Source organism: Psittacula echo (assembly GCF_963264785.1).
Source record: "Psittacula echo genome assembly, chromosome: 5".
NCBI lineage: Eukaryota > Metazoa > Chordata > Aves > Psittaciformes > Psittacidae > Psittacula > Psittacula echo.
In genome coordinates, this window is record NC_137739.1 from 64908367 (window position 1) to 64928311 (window position 19945).

The 19945-nt window shown below is 44.4% G+C and overlaps 1 protein-coding gene across 5 annotated transcripts in view; it reads left to right on the plus strand.

Moving 5' to 3' along the window:
- The first annotated feature begins 5045 nt into the window (after positions 1–5045).
- EML1 (EMAP like 1) overlaps positions 5046–19945 on the plus strand; it is a 142152-nt gene continuing 127252 nt past the window's right edge. For all 5 annotated transcript variants that reach the window (XM_080619803.1, XM_080619804.1, XM_080619807.1 and 2 more), the window contains exon 1: positions 5046–5203. In XM_080619803.1, the coding sequence (XP_080475929.1) occupies positions 5176–5203 (28 nt within the window). In that variant the 5' untranslated portion in view covers positions 5046–5175. The remainder of the gene's footprint in view (positions 5204–19945) is intronic.

The window sequence follows — 19945 nt, forward strand, 5'->3', positions numbered from 1 at the left end:
AATCTTCTAATCTTCTCTCTGGGGTGACATCAGAGGATATGATGCAGATGTTTCCTTTCTTGAATACAAAGCTCAGATTCTATTGTGTCTAGTGAAAATTGTGTTAATAAAATAACTTAAAAAATGGAAAGTTATGATATATAACTGTTATTACAGCTATTTTGCTATTACTTTCATTACTTTGTTCTTTCCTAGAGGACTGGTTTAGCTGTCATCTGTATCTTGCCTTTTTTCACTCGATTTCCCTTCACTGGATGCACCCACGTGAGATACTGTCAGTGCATCAGCTTCTCTTGTGATTGCGTTATTACACTTCCCGTCCATCAAGTTGAAATGTGAACAGAGTTATGTCAGAAAACAATAATGAAATAAAATCCCAATTATTGGGACTTGCTGGGCGCTCGACTTCTAGTCTGAGCTGGGCTGCTTTCCTCAGGGCAGGCTTCTGCAGAGGATGTGCAGAGGTTGATGCCCATCAGACAGCTCTGGAGTCATTTCTCTGTGATGTGCACATGGCACAGCATCCCATGGACCCTAGATTTGGCCTGCGCGTCCCCTAGGTATGGCCAAGGCCCCACCAGTGACTCAGGAGCAGGGAGAGAGTGGCCAGCATGGTCCCTCCTTGCTTCTCTGCACTTTATCTGGGTGCAGTTCCAAAGCTGTGGTTAATTTTACTCCTTACACTACGGGCCAGAAAGTCCCGTGCTCTCCCCACCAGCTGCAGGGCTTTTCAAGGGGAGAAAACCACTCTTTGCTAAAAAGTTCTTAATTGTGACTCCCAAAGAAAACAGCATGAGGAGCAAAAGACTTAAAGCATGTGCTGAATTTATTCAGCTCATCTATCAGTGAAAGCAGGAATATTTAGCTTGTCTGAGCGTGGGTCATGTTCCGTAAATGCCCCCATGCCTGGGCATGGTCCCCGCCAGCAGGACTGTGTTTTGGGCCATTCAGTGCTCTGGGAGGTCACCCACATCCTGATGCCAACCTCCTTGTATCAGCCTGCAGTTTCTCTTCTAGCCGTATTCCTCCCCTCCCCCTGCCCAGGCTGTGAATCCTCCCATATCCAACAGGCAGCAATCTCTTCACACGGCAGGGAAAACCCAAGGGAATTTGCATAAATTAGAAGGGAGAAGAGCATTTCAGCCATTCTCCATTTAAACTGCGTGGAAATCGCACTGATGAGAGATAAAAATGCTTGCCAAAGCAGGCAGTAAGGAGCTTGCTTCAATCTCACGGAAAATTGAAGATTTAATAATCAGATCTGACTTGGTTAGCTAAAGAAATCATTCTCTCTTCTTGTCATATCTCTCTGCCAGGAGAGAGAAAGGCAGAAGGAAGGAGAACAACTTGTCCATGCTGCTACAGTGGTGACTAGCTTAGCAAAGCCAGTGATGTCAGCCACCAGTGATGTTAGCAGGTGGCCAGCATCCGGCAGGGCCTGAGATCCTTGTAAGAAGTGCAGTTCCCTGCTTTTCCTATGAGGTTTGGATGAGATTGGCTCCATCCTTGAATGAGACTGAATGAGAGGTGAGTCAGCAAATGGCAAAAGCCCTGGTCCAGCTGGGAGTTTTCGGGTGGATCTGGCCCTCTGAGTGGTCAGAGGGTTGAGCCTGTCTGGTTGTGGGAAAATTATGACCTCTCATGGGATTTAAAATCCTACATACTAGATTTTCCAAGGCATTTAGGCCCTTAGATCAGGAGTATGATGGGATGTGTAAACTTCTAGTTTAGAAAGTAAGTCCTGCTACATGAAGTATTTGAGCACTAAGGTGACCGTGTACTTGTACTGTTGTAGGTGTCCTACACCCAGGTTTTCCCACATACATCCTCTTTCCCCAGGTATATCAGCTCAGCTCCAGGTTCTTGGTGTCTCAAGAGCCCTTTGCACAGTCCAGAGTGTGGGTTGTCTGCAGGATTTGTGGCATAAACAGCAAACAAGACATTTATATTTCCTCCTGGAAAGCTCCAGAGAGGCCACTGCAGCAATAGATTAAGTATTTCAAGATGCATCAGGGCAGTGCAACTGTCCTGGACCAAACGAGTCCAGTTAAACCTTCTTTAGGAAATATTCCAGTGACTTCCTCCCATACATTACATTTACGATCCCACTCATGGTACTTGACATGGATTTTATGGAGTGGACTATCTGTCAGTACAAGTATGAAGCAGAAGGATTCATGACTGGTTCTCATTGTGTGTTGAGGGATAAGCATCTTTTCGGTTCCTTGGAAATCCCAAGTGAGAACAGTTATTGACAGGTTTTTATCACATTTCCCACATTATTTTAATACCACCTAAAATAATATGTGTTTTACTTCTTACCTTTTATTGTTTAGTTCAATTTTTGGCTTTTGCATTTTTTGCCATGACGGACACCAGGCTTATTCATAAATTCCCCAAACTTTCTCCTTTCAGACTTAAATTTTCCAGGCTTGGTCTTTCTCCAGGACTAGGCATTGATTTATTTCAGGATGAGGAACAGAAAAAGTTAAAAGAAATGCTCAAAATAAATAATAAAAAAAGTCTTATGCCCTCTCAAATAAACAACACAGTAACTAAAGTATCCAGGAATAGAAGCTAATTTTTTAACTGGAGTAGTCTTCATCAAAGGAAAGTGTTTGTGAGTGTCATTGTAAAAACTGGGTGTGATTTGTTCAACTTTTGACTCCATGGATAACTTCATGTTTAGCGTTTCACTGAAGAGCTCTCCCAAGGCCAAATCCTAATAATGGCTCTGGCAGACAAACTCTTGCCAACTTTGCTGTAATAGTTTAAGATGTATTTGTCCTCAACGTTCTTTGCCCTCTTGCAGAAGATGTTGACCCCCTGTAGCAGACTTGGCCAAGGACAACGCAACAGCGGTGACTAAGGCATGGGTTTCTTAACTTGCTGTTGAAGATGAGCTGGAGTTAAGACACCAGTCTGTGACGTGGCATGCCTTGGCTGCAGGCACTTGTCCAGCTCTGCTGGAGAGCTTGAACCTTCAGTGGAGGAGCACCAGCACGCAGCTGTGAGAGGTAACTCCAAAGTCAGCTGCAGCTGTTTGCTCAGCAAGGATGGTGAGCTCTTGATCCTGCAAATACTTATGCATGTGTTTAATCTCGTAACTGTGAGTAGTTCCAGGGACTTCAGTGGGGCTTGATGTTGTACTGGCATGTAAATGCCGGCAGAACAGGGAGCCTGCGTTTGCAGAGAAGCCAGCTAAGAAAGCTTCAATTCTCACACATTGGAGCAATATGTTTCTGCAGTGAAATTGCACTGGAAAAAAAGCCCTGTGGTCTGGTTTAGGCCTTCTTCCCTTCCCAGATGCATACTGAGATTAAGACCATATGTCTCCACGTCTCCCTATCTTTCAGAGGAGCTAGGGACCACTCAGAGTCTGTGGTGGCAGCAGGATGGAGAGGCTAAACATGATGCCCTGCACTTCTCCTTTGTACAGCCTCTTTGGCAGAGACCACAACCTGAGGCTCTGTTTCTCCTCAGAGCTGCTCTCCAGGTGAGCCTTACACTAGTGAATATCCCTGTGTTGTTGCATGAGCAGACCTAGAAGCAGCCCCTGACAAGTGCTGTTCCTTGAATGATGCCAACAGATCTTCATGCTGGCAAACCCTCATGGCTATGGGAGACTTGGGGCCCTCTCGCCTGACAGGCAGCCTGAGGGATGATTTTGGGAACATGTAACTATCTACATTTGCAGTTATTTTAGCTTCTTAGTCACTGGCCTGACATCCTGAATTGAATCTGTGGCTAGCTATGCTGCTGAGTAACCACCACAGTATTAAAAGGCTTCTCTTCAGAGAGAAAACAGGTAGAGCCAGCGGTGCCAGATTTTGGGTCCTTAGACTGAGGCATCTGAGTAAAACCAGCCCAAATTCTTGAGAGACGCTGAGTACACTGAGCTCCCAGTATACTTCATGCTAGTTAATCCTTTGTTCTTCAAGGCATTTTGAAGAAAGGTGTCCTCTGGGGCTCTGATGGCTCATTTCCCTGAGGGGCTGTGTCTGGCCAACGGTCTGGAAGCTTTTCACAGAGTTCCCCCCAGAGAGCCTCTCTCTCCTCCCAGCCCTCACAGCGGCTCTGGGTGCAAAGCCCAACATTTGCGAAGGGCTCAGACAATAAAGGTCTGTGTCAGGTAAAGCTCACATTGTCTCTGACTGTTCCCAGAAGACAAAGTGGCAGCAAACCACCCCCCAGGTGCTGAGGACACCTGCAAGGTCCCACACATCTCTCTGCTAAGCCTACCATGTGTCTAAAGCTGCCAGAGCTTTTACTTCCACTTCATTCAGGAGCCTAATGAACACACCAGTGTGCAGGGGCACCCTACTGACTGCTGTGGAAATCTCATACCAAGCAAATTCCACATAAACATTTCCAAAGATTAAAAAAAAGAAGTTGTAGGAGCAGCCACAAAATGCTTTACTAAGGCAGCATTAAAGTGGCACATTTTAAGCAAGCAAAAGTCATGAAGTCACAGAGAAATCTGTTCTCACAACAATATTACATACCTCAAAATAGCCTTTAGTTACAGCGTTGAAAAAACCCGTTTTTCAGATATAGAGTATAAACAGAAGATAATTTTTTTCCTTCCCCCTTAAACAGATACACCCTGGCTCCTGCCCCCCCTTCAGCAGCAAGTACTTCTGCTCAGACCCTTCCTTAACCTGCAGACTCAGAAGGTACAGAGCAAGATGTCAGAGCGTATTCCCAACCCCACCACTTCCCCCTTGTACCCCCCCTTGGGAAGCAGGAGGGCTCCAGTGGTGCGGCTCCCAGCACCAACCCCACGGCACAGCAATTAGCCCGGTTCTCCAGCGCAGATTTGCAGCTTAGCTCTTAAAAGCCGTTTCATAAATATTCGATGGCCTTTCCGACAGGGTAATGTGCCTCTGTGACATTAAAGAGGAAACTCTGCGAAGGGGAGGGATGACAACAAATTTATCCACCAATAGCACACTCTTTTGGCACAAAAGCACATTCTTATCTTTACATCCCATAATGAGAAGGCAGGGACGGGACTGTTGCTACAGCTCTCTGGGTGGGTAGATGTACAGTGTAAGAGAAGGGTGGCTGTAAATTGTTAGATATTTTCCCCCCTGCCTTTGCAAGCAGAAGGACCAGTGCTTGCAGTCCTGCTGTGGTTTTCCTAAGCCCCCAGTGAGGAGGACTTCTCGCACGATGTCTGACTGCGAGGGACTGCCTGTGGGTAAGTGCCAGATTTATATTTACCCCGGTGTTCTGCCGACTAGTTCACATTCTCAGATTGCAAAGTCACACGCGAAGCCGTTTGCTCTCAAAGGGAGCTGGAACTGCAGCAGGGAGAGGAGAAACTCCCTGCAACCACTGCAGATCCTGGTGCGGTTCCTTACGAGCCCATGGTGGAGGGCTGGTGTGGGTAGTAATGCCTGGATTTTCTCTAAAGGCACAGGGGAAGGATCGGAGGAAGGGTTTTGGAATTCAGGTAGATGGTCTGAAGTGTCTGTGTCTGGAGAGATGATAGCGTTGGTGTGCGTGGTCTCAAGCTCGAGAAGCAGAGTTTCCGGGGATGCGTCCTGCAGAAGCAAGCACGCCATGTATGTGCCCTGTGTTCATGCCTTGATAAACCTTCCGGGATAGTAACGCATGCCGCAAGGGCAGATAAATGTAATGCAAAGGGTTTATTTGCTGAAAGGAAATAGAAATGTATCTTATTTTCAAAATAAGTGTCTTACGTGTTTTACCTAAATGTGGGAAGGAGACCTTTACTGGCACTTATGGCTGTATAAGTCAGACTTCACTGAGCAGGAGAGCACATCAGCAAGAAGCACGTTTCTCAGCTGGTTTTTTTAACTTCTATAGGAACTATAAACACTCACTAGACTGTCTGCACAAAAGGAAACTCCTGTCAAAATGCTGGAGTAGTTCTCTGCCAAGGCATTTTACTAATAAAGAGATGGACCACTGGAAACATCTTTTTAGTTTCGTTTTTCCTTTTGCCATGGCAAGCATTTCTGTTTTCATATATATACTTATACATAGGCATACTGTATAACACTTGTGTTTCACTGGCCTGTGAAGGCTGTGTGCCAGAGATGAGGATTTGGGCTAAAAAGTGGGGCTGGAGAAGAAGGTGGCTGCAGCAGTGCTTTTTTCTCCTCTCTCTGCTTCCATTTTACAAACACAAGCCCAAGTCCAATAACACGTACTCAAAGCCAGAGTGGAAAACTGTAAATTATGTATATGGTGCAGAGCAAACTGCACCATCCGCAATCCCCTGTGCTGTTGCTAGCATTGTCTAAAGAGAAATGAGGATGAGTATTTCCTGCTTACCTTCTCAAAGGGCTGATCTGTTACCAGCAAAGCTTCTCTTCTGCAGACTTTGATTTAAGGGCCTGACCTCAGCCTGCTTGTTAAGCACTCTGAGTTGAGGGTGGCATATTTCAGTGACAATATTTAGCTGGCATCTGATATTAATGTTGAAACTGATATTGGCAGTGCATGGCATGTTGTGTGCAGAAGTTACTGATATCTCAATTACCTTTGCTGCTGAAAGGACTTAGGGGGTTTCCTCCATAAAAGTGTTTGTAGATGCATGATTTGAGGGAAGGAAGCAGTTTGTTATGAGCAAGAATGAAAAGTAAAGACAAAGTCATGTTTAGATGTGGACGTGGATCAGGAATGTGCCACCATATGCAGAGGAAAGGTTCGTTTTTCTGTCCTCCCCCAATAGTCTTCCCGTGTTCCCAGAGCTGGCGGGGCCTCCATTCTAGCTCCCTGGTAGCAGGGCTCACCCTGCCTCCTGCTGCTCTGACCCATGCTGGGCACAAATAACAGGTCATCACAGCTGAGTGGCCACCCCACTGCGTTATTTTCTGGTTTGTGTATGTATAAATGTGTGCATGCATATATGCATGTACAAATACATACAAAACCAGCACTGGAGATAGAAATGGTGGCACTCCTGTGCAGTTATTAAGCAATTTTAGTGAACCAATTGTTGACAGCTTTCTTTTCACATCAAGGTATTTCGAAATCAAATAATTCTCTTTGTGGTTATTCATCTTTGACTACCCAGCTCAGAGTTTAACACTTTAGCAGTAAAAACTCCATTAAAAGGGTTGCAAAAATCATCATCGAACTTTCTAAAATAATGATTAATGTCCACTAGTGCAGAAATACCACTTTGCTGAGTCCAATAATCAGAATAAGTCTGGCATTGTACTTTTAAAATTCTTGGTTTTGAATGCGGCCCGATAATATAGCTGCAAAAAGTGGTTGCAGTGACAGATATCATTAGCACTGCAATGTGGCTAGAATCCAGAGCCCTGCTTATAACACAGACTGCACGGACATATGCGTGCGCCCATGTATACACATGCACACAGCTATAAATAAGTTTAGCCAAAGCACAATATTAGTGTCAAGTGTATGTGTTACTTCACCAACCAACAACCTGGAGAACAGCAGATTGTAGTTACAGTAAATTAATGCCAGAATTTTTAGCCTGCTTTCAGCCTACACAGGAATGTAGCAAGAACAGCTGTGTAATTGTTCCCTCAGACAAGGAACTGAGAGGGAACTGCTGAATACAATCTTTGAATTAAATAGCTGGGTACGAAAGGGTCGATATACCAATGATTCTTCACAGAGAAGCTTTATTCAGTAAGAAGATCCTACTTCTGTGCTGGAAATGATTATGCAATTTTTCAGGATGAAGACATTGGGTGGTTTTAATTCTCTGTTTTATGTTCACTTCCAGTGTGGCTGCACCTTTTCACTGATGTCAAATGGAAAATTAAACATGTGATTCAAACAAAGTTTTATGTTGTTATTTGAGTGTAGTGCAGAAGAGTTAAGCAAAGGATCCTAGATGTCAGATTGCAGATTAACTGTAAGCATGTGTACGGTTATTTTGGACAGAGTTAATACCAAAAAAGGCCTTTGAAAGCATCACTATCAAAATGATATATTAGTGAGAAGATTCCTAAAATTTACACTACTAAATTCGCAATGTATCACAGGGAACTAAAGAAGAAAGAAAGATCAATCACTTCAGGACAAATGCACTCCTATTGCTTTCTTATTAGCAGTTACTGGCATACTGATGCTATCCATTAGTGCCAGCTGCATAGATTTCCTGTCATTCCTACATGCAGATAAAAGAAAAGCACAACAATTATGTAAGAGTATACTCTTGTGTGCATTATTTTTCTCTTGTAAGGAAACATAGTTCAGTCTCCGTACAACTGAACAGCTTTTCACGCACCCAGCATTTTGATTAGGAATATATGAGTCATGATGGTTCTGGTTCTTAACACAATCCTTTTGACTTCAGGAAAAAACCCTCTGAAGTCATGCAAAGGTCCTTAAAGTGCCTCTTTCCTTATTTTCTTATTTATTTTTTCAGCCACAGACTGACTCTGGCATGAGGAACTTCTTGCGGATAACATAGCTTTTGCAGTAATAGAAGGGATTCACCCACAGTAGATGAAGATTATATTGCTGAAGCAGGAATAGCTATTCAGACACATGCTTCCTCTGTTATTTACTACAGCAGGGCTAAAAAAGGAAGAAACAGAATTGATGTAGCTTGTTCTGCAGCAGATGGCATGCGAATCTAACTGAATTCCCTTAAAATCCCTCCCAAACTTTTACTGGCCTTGTTTCAACAGAGGAGGAAGCAAGACCTTTCATCTGAAGTATGTTCCTGACTCTTTAGTTAAGTACTTCCTTTCAAAGCTAAAATTACACATTTCAAACGTGTCTTTAAGACAGACTGGAGTCAATTTGCTAAAATTAGTGTTTTCAGAATGAGGATATCCAGAAATCTACAGGAATTTAGATTTTCTGAAACTCAACACATATTCTTCACTGTCAGGGGGAGTCCATTAAGCTCTGTCAGAAAGGCTGCTAGTGAGTGAGACCTCCAGCTCCCACACTGGGCTGTCTCTAACCAGTCGCTATGAAATACATCACAAATATATTTTTGTGACAAGAAAAATCACTAGAAATGACTCAGCACATGCATGAGCAGTACTCCTGTCCAATAAAACTGCCCAATTTCACATACTCAGAATAAGACTCTGCTTTATATTAGTCTTTCATCAAATTTGGTAAAAAATGCCTAGCTTTTTGCAGATGACTGTGTGTCCATTTAGGGCTGGAGCACCAGTTCTGCTTTGTATTTTAGACCTTAGGTAAAAAGCCTTCACTCAGACATTAATGTTGTCATGTGAGTGGTCCCATTGAATACTACTGTTCGCAGGGTGAGACCCTAAATAAAAGGCAATACACTGAAATCGCTTTGCAGAATTGCTGTACAGAGTGCATTTAGTCCCTTGGGATAAGCAGGGAAGTGGCAACGATATTTTTTCTCAGCACATCAACCCATCTCCCTGCTGCAGATTAGAAAGGTAATGGCATTTCTTAAGCATCTCAAGAGAGCAGTTTGCAGGATGAATGACAGCTCCTGACCCCATGAAAGCCACCAGCTCTGGCTTCCATGCTTGGAGCTCCCTGGGAACATTCCCTGGCCAGGGAAAAGTGAGGCAGGGGTGCTGGTACTCCCAGACCTACAGAGCTAGCTTTGCAGAGGGAGGCATGAGCAATCTTGCAGTCAGTATTCTTAGAAACAAACAAGCAAAACCATATAAAACTTTCAACTCTAGGAAAGAATGGGGTTGAAGCCTGAATAAAGTGACTGTGAATGCCTACTGTCATTGAAGCTGTGCAGCCTTGCTCAGGTCACTGGACTTAGGTGCCACTGCAGGTTGCCTGAAGTCTCTCTATGGATTTAATCTGAAGGTTTATGAGGCCAGCCTTGCTTGTGGCTAACTTGCTACATGCTCTGTAGCTGCAATGGACATGGCTGAGTCAAATGTCTTAAAGAGAGAAGGAAAAATGTCTGTCAGTCAGTATAAATCTTCAAGAAAGAAGCATTTCCAAATGCCAGCATTTACCCCATTTGAATCATAGAATCATTTAGGTTAGACAAGACCTTTAAAATCATCGAGTCCAACCATTAACCCAGCACTGCCAAGTCCACCACTAAACCACGTCCCTAAGTGTCACATCCTCACATCTTTTAAATACCTCCAGGGATGATGACTCAACCACTCCCCTGGGAAGCCTGTTCCAAAGCTTCACAACCCTTTTAGTGAAGAAATATTTCCTAATATCCAATTTAAACCTCCCCTGGCACAGCTTGGAGCCATTTCCTCTTGTCCTATCACTTGATACTCGAGAGAAGAGACCAACATCCACCTCATTACGACCTCCTTTCAGGTAGCTGTAGAGAGTGACAAGGTCTTCCCCCAGCGCCCTTCCCTCCAGGCTGAACAACCCCACTTTCCTCAGTCACATTTGGGAAGTCCAGTCAGAAAATGAATGTAAACTATTAGAGCCAGTCACAGATTTTCCAGTAGAGTGTTATTCTATCAAAAAAATACAGAGGTCACCATGTCAAATGCTATATTTTGTCTACAATTTCAATGCATTAATACATTTCTAAAGACTACATTTGAATATTGAAATTGAATGGGAAGTAAGAAAAAAAATATTGGAATGTTTGGGTAAAATAAACCCAAATATAATATCTGGATTCCTTGTCCCAGTTTGGTGCAAATGAAACTAAAATCACAGACTTCTCTCGGCAGCTGGGAATACTCAGGCTGACATACACTGTTGCTCCCCCTGGAAATGCTGCGGGTCCTTGATCAGCCTGAGCAGTGCCTCGAACAGCAGAGGCTGTGCAGAGGGGGCGAACACCGCAATAATGAAGCAATCATTATTTTTGAAACATGAGGAGTTTTTGGAACATGAGGATCAGGCAAACAGTAGTAGAAAATGAGTGACTCCGGTGCCACAGGAATCCATGTTTTGCGAGAAAAACTCCAGCAGCAGATTTATGGTGACAAGCAAGCCCCCATATCACAGGGTTGAGACCTGCCAGAGGCACACCTGGAAAGTGCTCTCTGCTGATAAGGCATTTCAAGACATCCCCACGATCCAAAATATTTGGACAATTGTCCATAAAGAGTTGAAATTGCCTATGTGCAGCCTTCACCTTCTTCCCAGGTGGGTGAGGGCTGAGCCTTGCTCTCTGCTGTGGTGGGACTGCCTGCTTCAAACACGGCCTTCAAAGCCATGATGCTGCAGTGTCCCAGCTGTAGCCTCTCCTCATCCACCTGATCAGATTTTTTCTTGGAGAAAAAAAATGCTTTTCCGTTTGGGAGAAATCTGAGGCCTCTCAAATCAATGCAGCAGTTGCTTCAGTGCTGGGAAAGGGAGAGAGCCAGAGGGTTGGGGCAGCTCCCTGTTTGCACTTGTGTAAAACACTACAGATGGCAAAGCTGGTTCTTTGTCATCAAAGGCATAGAAGCTGTTCTTTGCTGCAGCCAAGCTTGTTGTCAACAGGGGTTTAGCCCAGCTCAGCCAAACATAGCATACCTGTACACAGCAGTGTAGTACAACCCCCATTTACTACTCACATAGTTTCAGGTTCAAAGTTTGCACCTTTTGGAAACAGGAAAAGGATAAACACTCCTGCCAACTTCCTTTTCCTTCCCTGAGATTTGGCTTAGGAGTAAGCACAGACCTAGAATCCCCAGCCCTGCTCTGCTGGCTAGGCAGCCTGGCCAGCCACTCTTGCCATGCCTCCCAGTGCTGGCTGCAGCGGCATGGTGGCTGGGGACAAGAAATACGGGTGTCCAGGCTCAGTGTCACAGTGGTGTGTTTCCTGCCAGAGTACAGATTCAGAGGTTTACTGCAAACAGTGTGGGAGCAGCAGGACACAGGTGTCCTGTCCCTGGGGCTCGGCAGCAGTTAGGTGGGAGCTGACTATGTTCCAGGGGTGTCCTGAACAAAGGCACAAGGCTAGTCTGCATCTTCAGCATCTGCATTTGAAGTGTAGCAGGTGAGGTGTGCTTCTGGATAAATATCTGGCTGGCCGGCAGGCAGGGGTGCACCTGTTCAGAGTATTCCTAAAATAAAATGTTAAGTATGTGTGCTGTGTGCTACTGGGGCTCCAAGTGGCAGGTATCTGAGCTGGCAGACGCATTAACACCCTTTTGCAGAAGTCTAGGTTTGCAGAAACGTACTGAAATCACATCTAAGAGTGTAAGAGAGGATTTATTTCCTTTTTCCCCCCCTTTTTTCTTTTCTTTCTGAGGGTGAGTGCTGAGGAAGGAGAACTCTTTCAGGCAGTCATTAGAGATGGTTGACGTTATCATGAAAGCTGGCAGCTGGGATGCTGGTTAAGGATCTAGTTAAGGAAATACAGAAGATGCTTCATAATTCCCTAGTGCTCCTCCTCCCTGCCCTATCCCACTGACAGGAGGATTGTGCTTATCTGTAGAAATACTTGGAAGCTGTAGTTTGTCCAAGGGTCTGTGAGCAAGAGCGCTTGCACAGGCTGTACAGCAATTTGTGAACAGGCTAATTCCATGATGTTTACAGTAACTTAAGGCATGCAAAAAACAACTGATGTGTTTTTTCTTTTCCTCTCCTCATGCCTCACAACATCTGCAGCATTTCCAACATAGTCTGTGTTAAGCCATCGGCATTTAGAAGCTGTAATTGCATTTAACATTTGCTTCTTGCTGTCTGGAGCCCTCTCTTGCTACAGACCTGGTTTGTAGGCTGTAATTTAGAGGGTGGGACACCCTCCCCTTATTTTGCCATTCAGACTCCAAACTAAATGCCCAGTTTGCCCTCCCACCAACCTGGTGAGTGTCCAATCTCTCACTTACATAGTTAGTTGCTTCTCTGTCCCTGTCATTTCTTTCCTTTCTGTCTGTAATCACCATGCACTAATGATTTCCACAGATAAATTTGTTGCATTCAGGATTCCCTTAGATCTCAAATTTCCTCTAAAACTCACCTGAAAGACTGGCAAGATCCTCCAAATGCTTTCCTCCTTGTGGGAAAGAAACTCTGGGGCAGAGGAATGGGCTCCTGACAGATGCCAAGTGCTGGACATGGACCATGTGGGTAGTGCCCAGGATCTGTTCCCTGAAGGAGTTCTGGGTTCCATGGAGCATCTGAAGTCACCATTGAGTCAGCGGGGCACGTGGGGACTGGTCAGAGCTGCTCTCTGGTTCTGTACGCAGTCTGTCAATCACAGAAATTGCTTTGGGAGGAAAAGCCTGTCTCTGCAAGTCCTCACTCACATGAGTCCAGACTCGGCTCAGTAAATTGGCTGTGGCTGCTGAGCAGTCACAACAAATTCCTATAAGGTTTAGGAAAGTATTATGCTGTCTCCATCATAGATAACAGGGAGCATTTCAGAGAGGTTTCATCTCAGACTACTTCTTCCCATCACCCGGGCAGGAACCACCCAGCACCCCATCACTGCTCTCAGGATCATTTGCATGGATCCTGTTTCCATCATTCAGTGCTCCTTGGGAGAACAAAGGCTTTCAGCCATACCAGTTAGTGTGAGGGAGTGAAATGAAGAGTTTAGAGAGATACTTGAAAAGTTTAGGTTCAATCTCCTCATAAATCCATAGACACTACTTGGCAAACTCAGCATTTTACATGGATTTCACCTATTTTGCAGAGAAATACACTTATTTGCTTATTTGCTTATCTGATGATAAATATGCTTACTTATACAGCATGTGTGCACACTTACCCTTTGTGATGTGCTCTTTTTGGAGCTGCAGGATATGCTGTGGCTTTGCCAGCACCCTTCAATCACACAGCACACGTAGAACACTTGCCAGTAACTAATAAAACCACTGTGAAAACGTTGAAATCCTTCCTGCTGCAACCAGCAGTGGATGAGTAGTCCCAGGACTTTTGGCTGGGGCATATTTGTGTGAGTAGCAGCTCACCTAGTTCACTTGGATGGTCCTAGTGGTTGCTGCTTCCTCCCAGAAGCTCTGATGAGGGAATGACCCTGTACTTCAGCAGCTCCATGTGTTGTAAAAATGTGTCAAACCCTAGAAGGCAGCCAGGTACCCAGGCAAGGGGTCTTCAGCCTGAAGTCAGGGTTGGGTGAAAACTCCTGTAGCTAGATAACTGGCCTAAAGAGGCCTTGCTGACACAATGAAGAAATTAAAGCACATGAAAAAGATCTGTGTGCAACATCTGGACACCTAAGTGTTCTTCACAGATATGCAAAAGTCTGCAAAGCTGACAGAAGGCTGAGGGTCTCAGGATGTGCTTGGTCATATTACAGGTTAACTTCAGGCTGGACTTTCAATTTGTGTGTCTCCCACTCTCTGGGGGAAGGAAGAGCTTTAAGAGCCTGACCTGGACCCCTTGGAGTCAAGAGAAGCCTTTCCATTCACTCCAGGGAATTTGGGCCATGACTCTTGAAATCTCATAAATACCTTTACCTACTTGAACCATAGGTACAGAAAGCTGGGGCAGCTCAGTTCTAAAGACAAACTGCCTGAGCCCTGTGTGGTGAGGCTGGTGAGGTCTGCTGGGTGAGACCTCACCAGCAAGCACTCTCATGGTGCGTGGGAAGCACTGTGTATTAGTCATACTTCGACCCAGCATGATTGCTCAGAGAAGTGTATTTTTATTTGCACCTAATTAAAACTCAGTGACTGTTTCGTATTTGCCCTACTGCAACACTGCTAGGTATGACTTAGCAGTAAGTCACAGCCATGTGTGTGGTATTATTGAGAGTTCATACATGAGGAACTGAGGCACATCAAGGTTAAGCCAAACCCAGTTCTCACTGATGTCCAATCGGAGATCCTGAGGAGCTCGTCTTTCAGAGCACCCAGCACAGCACTGTATTTCATATATTCAAACTTCATTGGCAGCTGTAAGTGTTGGGCATAAATCAGATCCGTGGTCTTTGCTCTGATATGAGAAGATGAGGAATGTGTCATCAGTGACCATTTGTAAAAAGCTTGGTTTCCACAGTTGCCCTGTGGAGCAACTCTTCTCCCTTCAAAAGCTGCTCTGCAGCTGAGGCACAGATGCCATCCAGTCCCCAGTAATACTTTTCAAACTGTCTTAGCCTGAAATTGTCCTTGATCTTCTCAGAATTGCATTCTGTACCATGTTCAGTATTTCCAACAGGTGAAATTGTGATGTTATGATAAACAGCTTATTGGAACCATGTATGTCATAAAGTACAAAACACTCTGACACCTCATAACTAGTTCTGTAGCAATAAGTATATGTGTTATAATACCTTGATAGTTCATCAGTTGTTTGGAGATACTCCACAGTGTCAATAGCCTCACACGCAAGCACCTCTGATACAGGCAGCTTGTTGCTGGGACACTATATCTCACATTTTCTACAGCTCTTCTAACCCAAATCAGAGGCTCCCAGGTTCATCCCGTTGCTAGAACAGTCAGTGGCCTTCTGACACCCATCTGACTTAGACTTGAGATTGCAGTCCATTTGTGCTGCAGGCATATGGACCTCACGTGGAAAGGATTTTGAGAAGGAAACTATTATTTCCTGCATCTATCATAAATTCCAAATGGTATATTCAGGCATAACTGATGGAAAACAGAGAGTACATTGATGAAATGGAAGCAATTTCTCTGGGAAATTTCACCTCAATGGTTTGACTTGGTTTAGTGCTGCCAACTCTTTGATGTTTATCATAAGCCTCATAAGAGGTATTTTGATTTTTTTTTCTAAAGCCAGGTTTCTTGGGTCATGAGGTTTTGGTGGTTGTCAAGATGTCGATGCACCATCTGTTTTCACCCAGTCAGCAACATATGGAGAGTCTTGTATCACTGGAGAGTGAGGATTTTTATTTTTTTTTTTAATACGTTTTGGGAAGGTATTTAAACATCTAAGGCATAGGGAGAAGCATCATGTGGCAAAGTGCGAGAGAACGTGCACCGTCTGGAACAGATATGGCAGGATGAGGCACACAGTGCTCACATGTGTAGCCTGGAGAATAATATTTCTCTAACAAAAACTGTCTTTTTAAACACCAACCACATTTTTGCATATTTTCATTTTGACTCATTTAATGAAAAAACATTGGAGCACTCCAGGGAAAGCATTCAATCTGCTCAGTTTTACACAGGAGGAGTATTTGTTTTCTCAGAAAACTCCTCTCCTACAATTACTTGGCTTCTTCAGATTTTTGGCGAGCCTCCCCACACACGAGGTACCTGAAGAGTCTTTTTGTTGTCCTTTACTACTCCCTGCCTACGCTGTCCTATAAAGCTGGGGGAGTAAGAAGACAGCTCTTCACTCTGCTCTTACTACACTAGAAGGAGACTGCCACTGAAAAGTGACCAGATGACACATTTTTATCAAGGCATGATGAGCCTCCCCTTCCTACAGTAGGAGCCTCACTGCTCAGATCAGTCAAAACATAACTGACATCAAGTAGGCTTCACCACTGTTTCAGCCTCTGAGGATCAGAAAGACCATCAGACCCTGAGCATGAGCATGCATCTCCCTGCTTCATGCTGCCATTGGAACCTCTGCAGGACAGGTCTGTTTCCCAGATCAGCATGTTTGCTCCTTTGCCATGTCCCTGCAGGGGAAAGGAAGCAGAAGAACACCCAAAGGTGCAAAAGCAAACTCACTACTCTATGGCTATGAGACACAGTGGTAGTCAGGAGCTGAACATCTCCATTTTGACCAAGGAGGAGATGCAGGCTTGAGAAATAGACAGTTTTCCTAAACTGGTTTTACTTTTTCCTGCAGAAATGTGCCTCAAAGGTGAGCGCACGTTTAGCATTTGTTTCTTTTCCTAATGAAGTTCAGCAGCTGGGTTATCCTAGATAATGGTTCCAAATCTGTAAAGATTTCCTTGTTCTGAGGCGATTGCTCAATTGACAATCTGCCTTGTTAATTAAGCTGCCTTCAGGGCCAGAGAACTGGAAGCAACAGGACGCTTTAATGAGCCGATGTGAAGGGCAAGGCAAGGCTGTAGCGCGAGTCCACCCCAGCATGGCCCTGAGCCTACCCAAACAGCAGTGGCTGCCTGAAGAATGCAGAGGGGCAAATGCAGCTGAAGGCACCCTTGAGTAGTTTCTTCAGGCTTGGTCATGTTCCTCTGTGCAAAATTACTCACTATTTGCAATGAGTCCCTTATCTTACCCCTCACCAGTAGTTAAAGCATCTGATGAGCCCATGTACTCAAATTTCTGTGTATTGATCCAGTATCAAACATCTATAAAAGGTATGAAAAATCAGTAGGAATGTTAAATCTTCACTGAGCTTCATCTACAGTCAGAGATAGGCCTAGATTTCTGCCTGGAGCTGCAGGTTAATTTTAGGTCAGTAAAAGGTTTTTAAATCCTTCATTTTGCTTCCAATATTTCCCAAAAGCCACTTAGGAGAACTGAGTTATCTTCCTTGCCTAAATTCTCTGGCTACTGATGATGCTTGGCTGCCTTCTCTGTATTTTCAAGGCCTTATGCTTAATTTAGACAAGGAGAGGGGATATCTTCTCTGGACCTCTATTATGTGTGTTACTCACTGACTGCTGTGGGCACAATGTGATTTAAAAGTCTCATTAACTGCACAGCCAAGTGGGTTTGGGCTAGGAAGACTGATTTCTTCTTGCTACCTACTCGAGCTCCACATGCCTTTCATATGGAGCACACTGCTGCAGGCTTCCAAAGACTTAGGACCACTTCTTCCTTTCTGATATATTATCTTAGGCAAGTATTCCCTAAAAGCTTTCTTCAACTGTGTATGTGGTTCTTGAGACATCCTAAATAAGTGATGGCCCTACCGCAATACAGTACTCCCTGGAGACACCCAGCCTGAGCCTCTCTGGCTCTTCCTTGGTTCTTCTAGCCCTGCTCATCTGCTGCTGCCTTCCTTTCTCTGCTCAGCTGCAAATCCTGGGAAAATACCTTGATTTTATCCAGAGATGGAATAGGAAGTATCAAAATACCAATCATAAGAGGTTGGGGTTTTCTGCATCTGAATACTCATGGAGTAGAAATACAAAAGTCATTTTCTACTTGGAGTGAAGATCATGAGAATATTTCTTTGTGCTTATTAGAGGAAAGGATCTTCTACTATTTTCACATCTTCAATAAACGCAGGTTTCTCCAATTGTTATGCAATAAAGGTGGAATTCTACCAAGTATCCAATGACGACCCAAACCGCTATAGTGAAATATGAGTCACTTGCTCATGTCACTGAAAGCCCAGAAGGGAATTACAGCCTTTAGAAGGGTTCATTTGAGGTATACTACTTAAGGTAATAGGGTTGGACAATCTCATTAAGATTTATTTCCACCCCATTTAAACATGGGTTCAAAAGTACAGCTGGAGCTGTACTGGCTTTATCTTTGGCTTATGGAAGAGATTGGAAAAATAAGTAAACAGAAAACACAATTGGCTGGGCCAGGACACTGAAGTATACAGTGAATACACACGTGCTTGGAGGCTGAGGAAAACAGAACTGACTTTTATCCTTCTTCTAGGATTTCTCTCCCCTCCCCCCCACTGAATTTAAGAGATATTGCATCATTTTGGGAAGGAGGGGATAACACACAACAATTGCCTCTGCTCTTTCCTAGTGGCAGTTTATCATGCTCACTGGACTTGTTCCAGGCCTGAATTTGCTCATACTCATTTGGGAAATGCATGGTTTAGGAAAAATACCTTTTCAAACACTTTGGCTTGTGTTGCAGATTCCCTAAGCAGCCAGAGATGTTTACAAAGCTGCCAGTGCATTGAGCTTGTTCTCCCCCAGATAACGATATATAGTGACAGTAATCCTTCTATCATTCTCTAAGTGGTCATTCTTGCTTCTGTTGAAGTCATCCATATTGTAGGGTATTTGGAAGCATTTACTTTCTCTGCTTCTTCAGTATAAAAGAAGCAGAGAATCCTTCCACCTGGGAGAGGAGAATTTGCTAGATAGCAAATGCAGAAGCCCACTAAATTTGCTGCAGTGTCTTTCTGATAAGTGGGAATAGATATTCTGGGATGTTTCAAATGCTAGAGAGAGGCTGCACCTACCAGAAGAGACTCATGGTGATCGTGGCCTGAAGCCAGAGGCTTTAGGGATCAGACACCCTGTAATCCACAGTCCAAGCTCAGGCTGCCAGCATGGTTCAACTCCTCTTACAGCAGGCAGCAGAGGGGCTATTCTAGGGCTCACTCTCGTGGGAGGGTGGACTGCAGGGCCAGCACCAAGGGGGGCTTCAGCAGTCAGATGATGCAAACAACAGAGGACATGACCTTAAGCATGTCCTTGATGTTGCTTCCACCTGGCAACATAACCAAGCCCTTCTGTGAGTGGATTTTCTTGTTCGGGCAAAACACACTGCACTCTCAGATTTGGACTGTCCTTTGTGGTTTACAGAAACCCAGGGTAAATGAGTACATACAGAGGCCCCTGGAGATATCAAGGCAGGGAAATACATTTGGCCCCCTCCTGCACTTGGTGTGAGAGGCTTGACTGGGAAGCAAATCCAGCATTGCTATTCTCAAAGTATGATTTCCTTGGCACTTGTTTGATGCATAAAAATGTACAATCAACACTGCCATATAGGACAGGACTAAGATTTGCATGTTTGGAAGAAAACTAAGGGGTTGAATAGAAAGCAAAATGGAGTCGTCAATTCCAAGGACCCATCACCATAGTATCAGACCACTATTTACAAAACTTCTTTGTGAAGAAGTTTCCATAGGCTCTTTCCTTCAGTTTCAGTTAAACTCAACATAGTCACTGCTCTGGATTTAAGCTCTGCTCCGAAAGGCCTGTAATCTAAACATGGAAACACTTAAGTCATGAGCTAAAACAAGAAAATGAAGCTGCACAGTGCAAGTCAGTGCCATGTGAGGACCCCCATACTGGTGCTAGTGGAGCTGCTACAGCCCCATTGCATAGAGCAACAGACAGGGAAAACCGTCTTGCAAGCTCCAGAGGTGCTATGCTGGGGAAAAACTATCATGCAAACCCTAGAGATGCCGTGCTTGGGGGAGAAACCCTCCTGCAAGCCCCAGAGTGGCTGTCCTTAGGGGGAAACCTTTCTGCAAGCCCCAGAGCTCCTGTCCC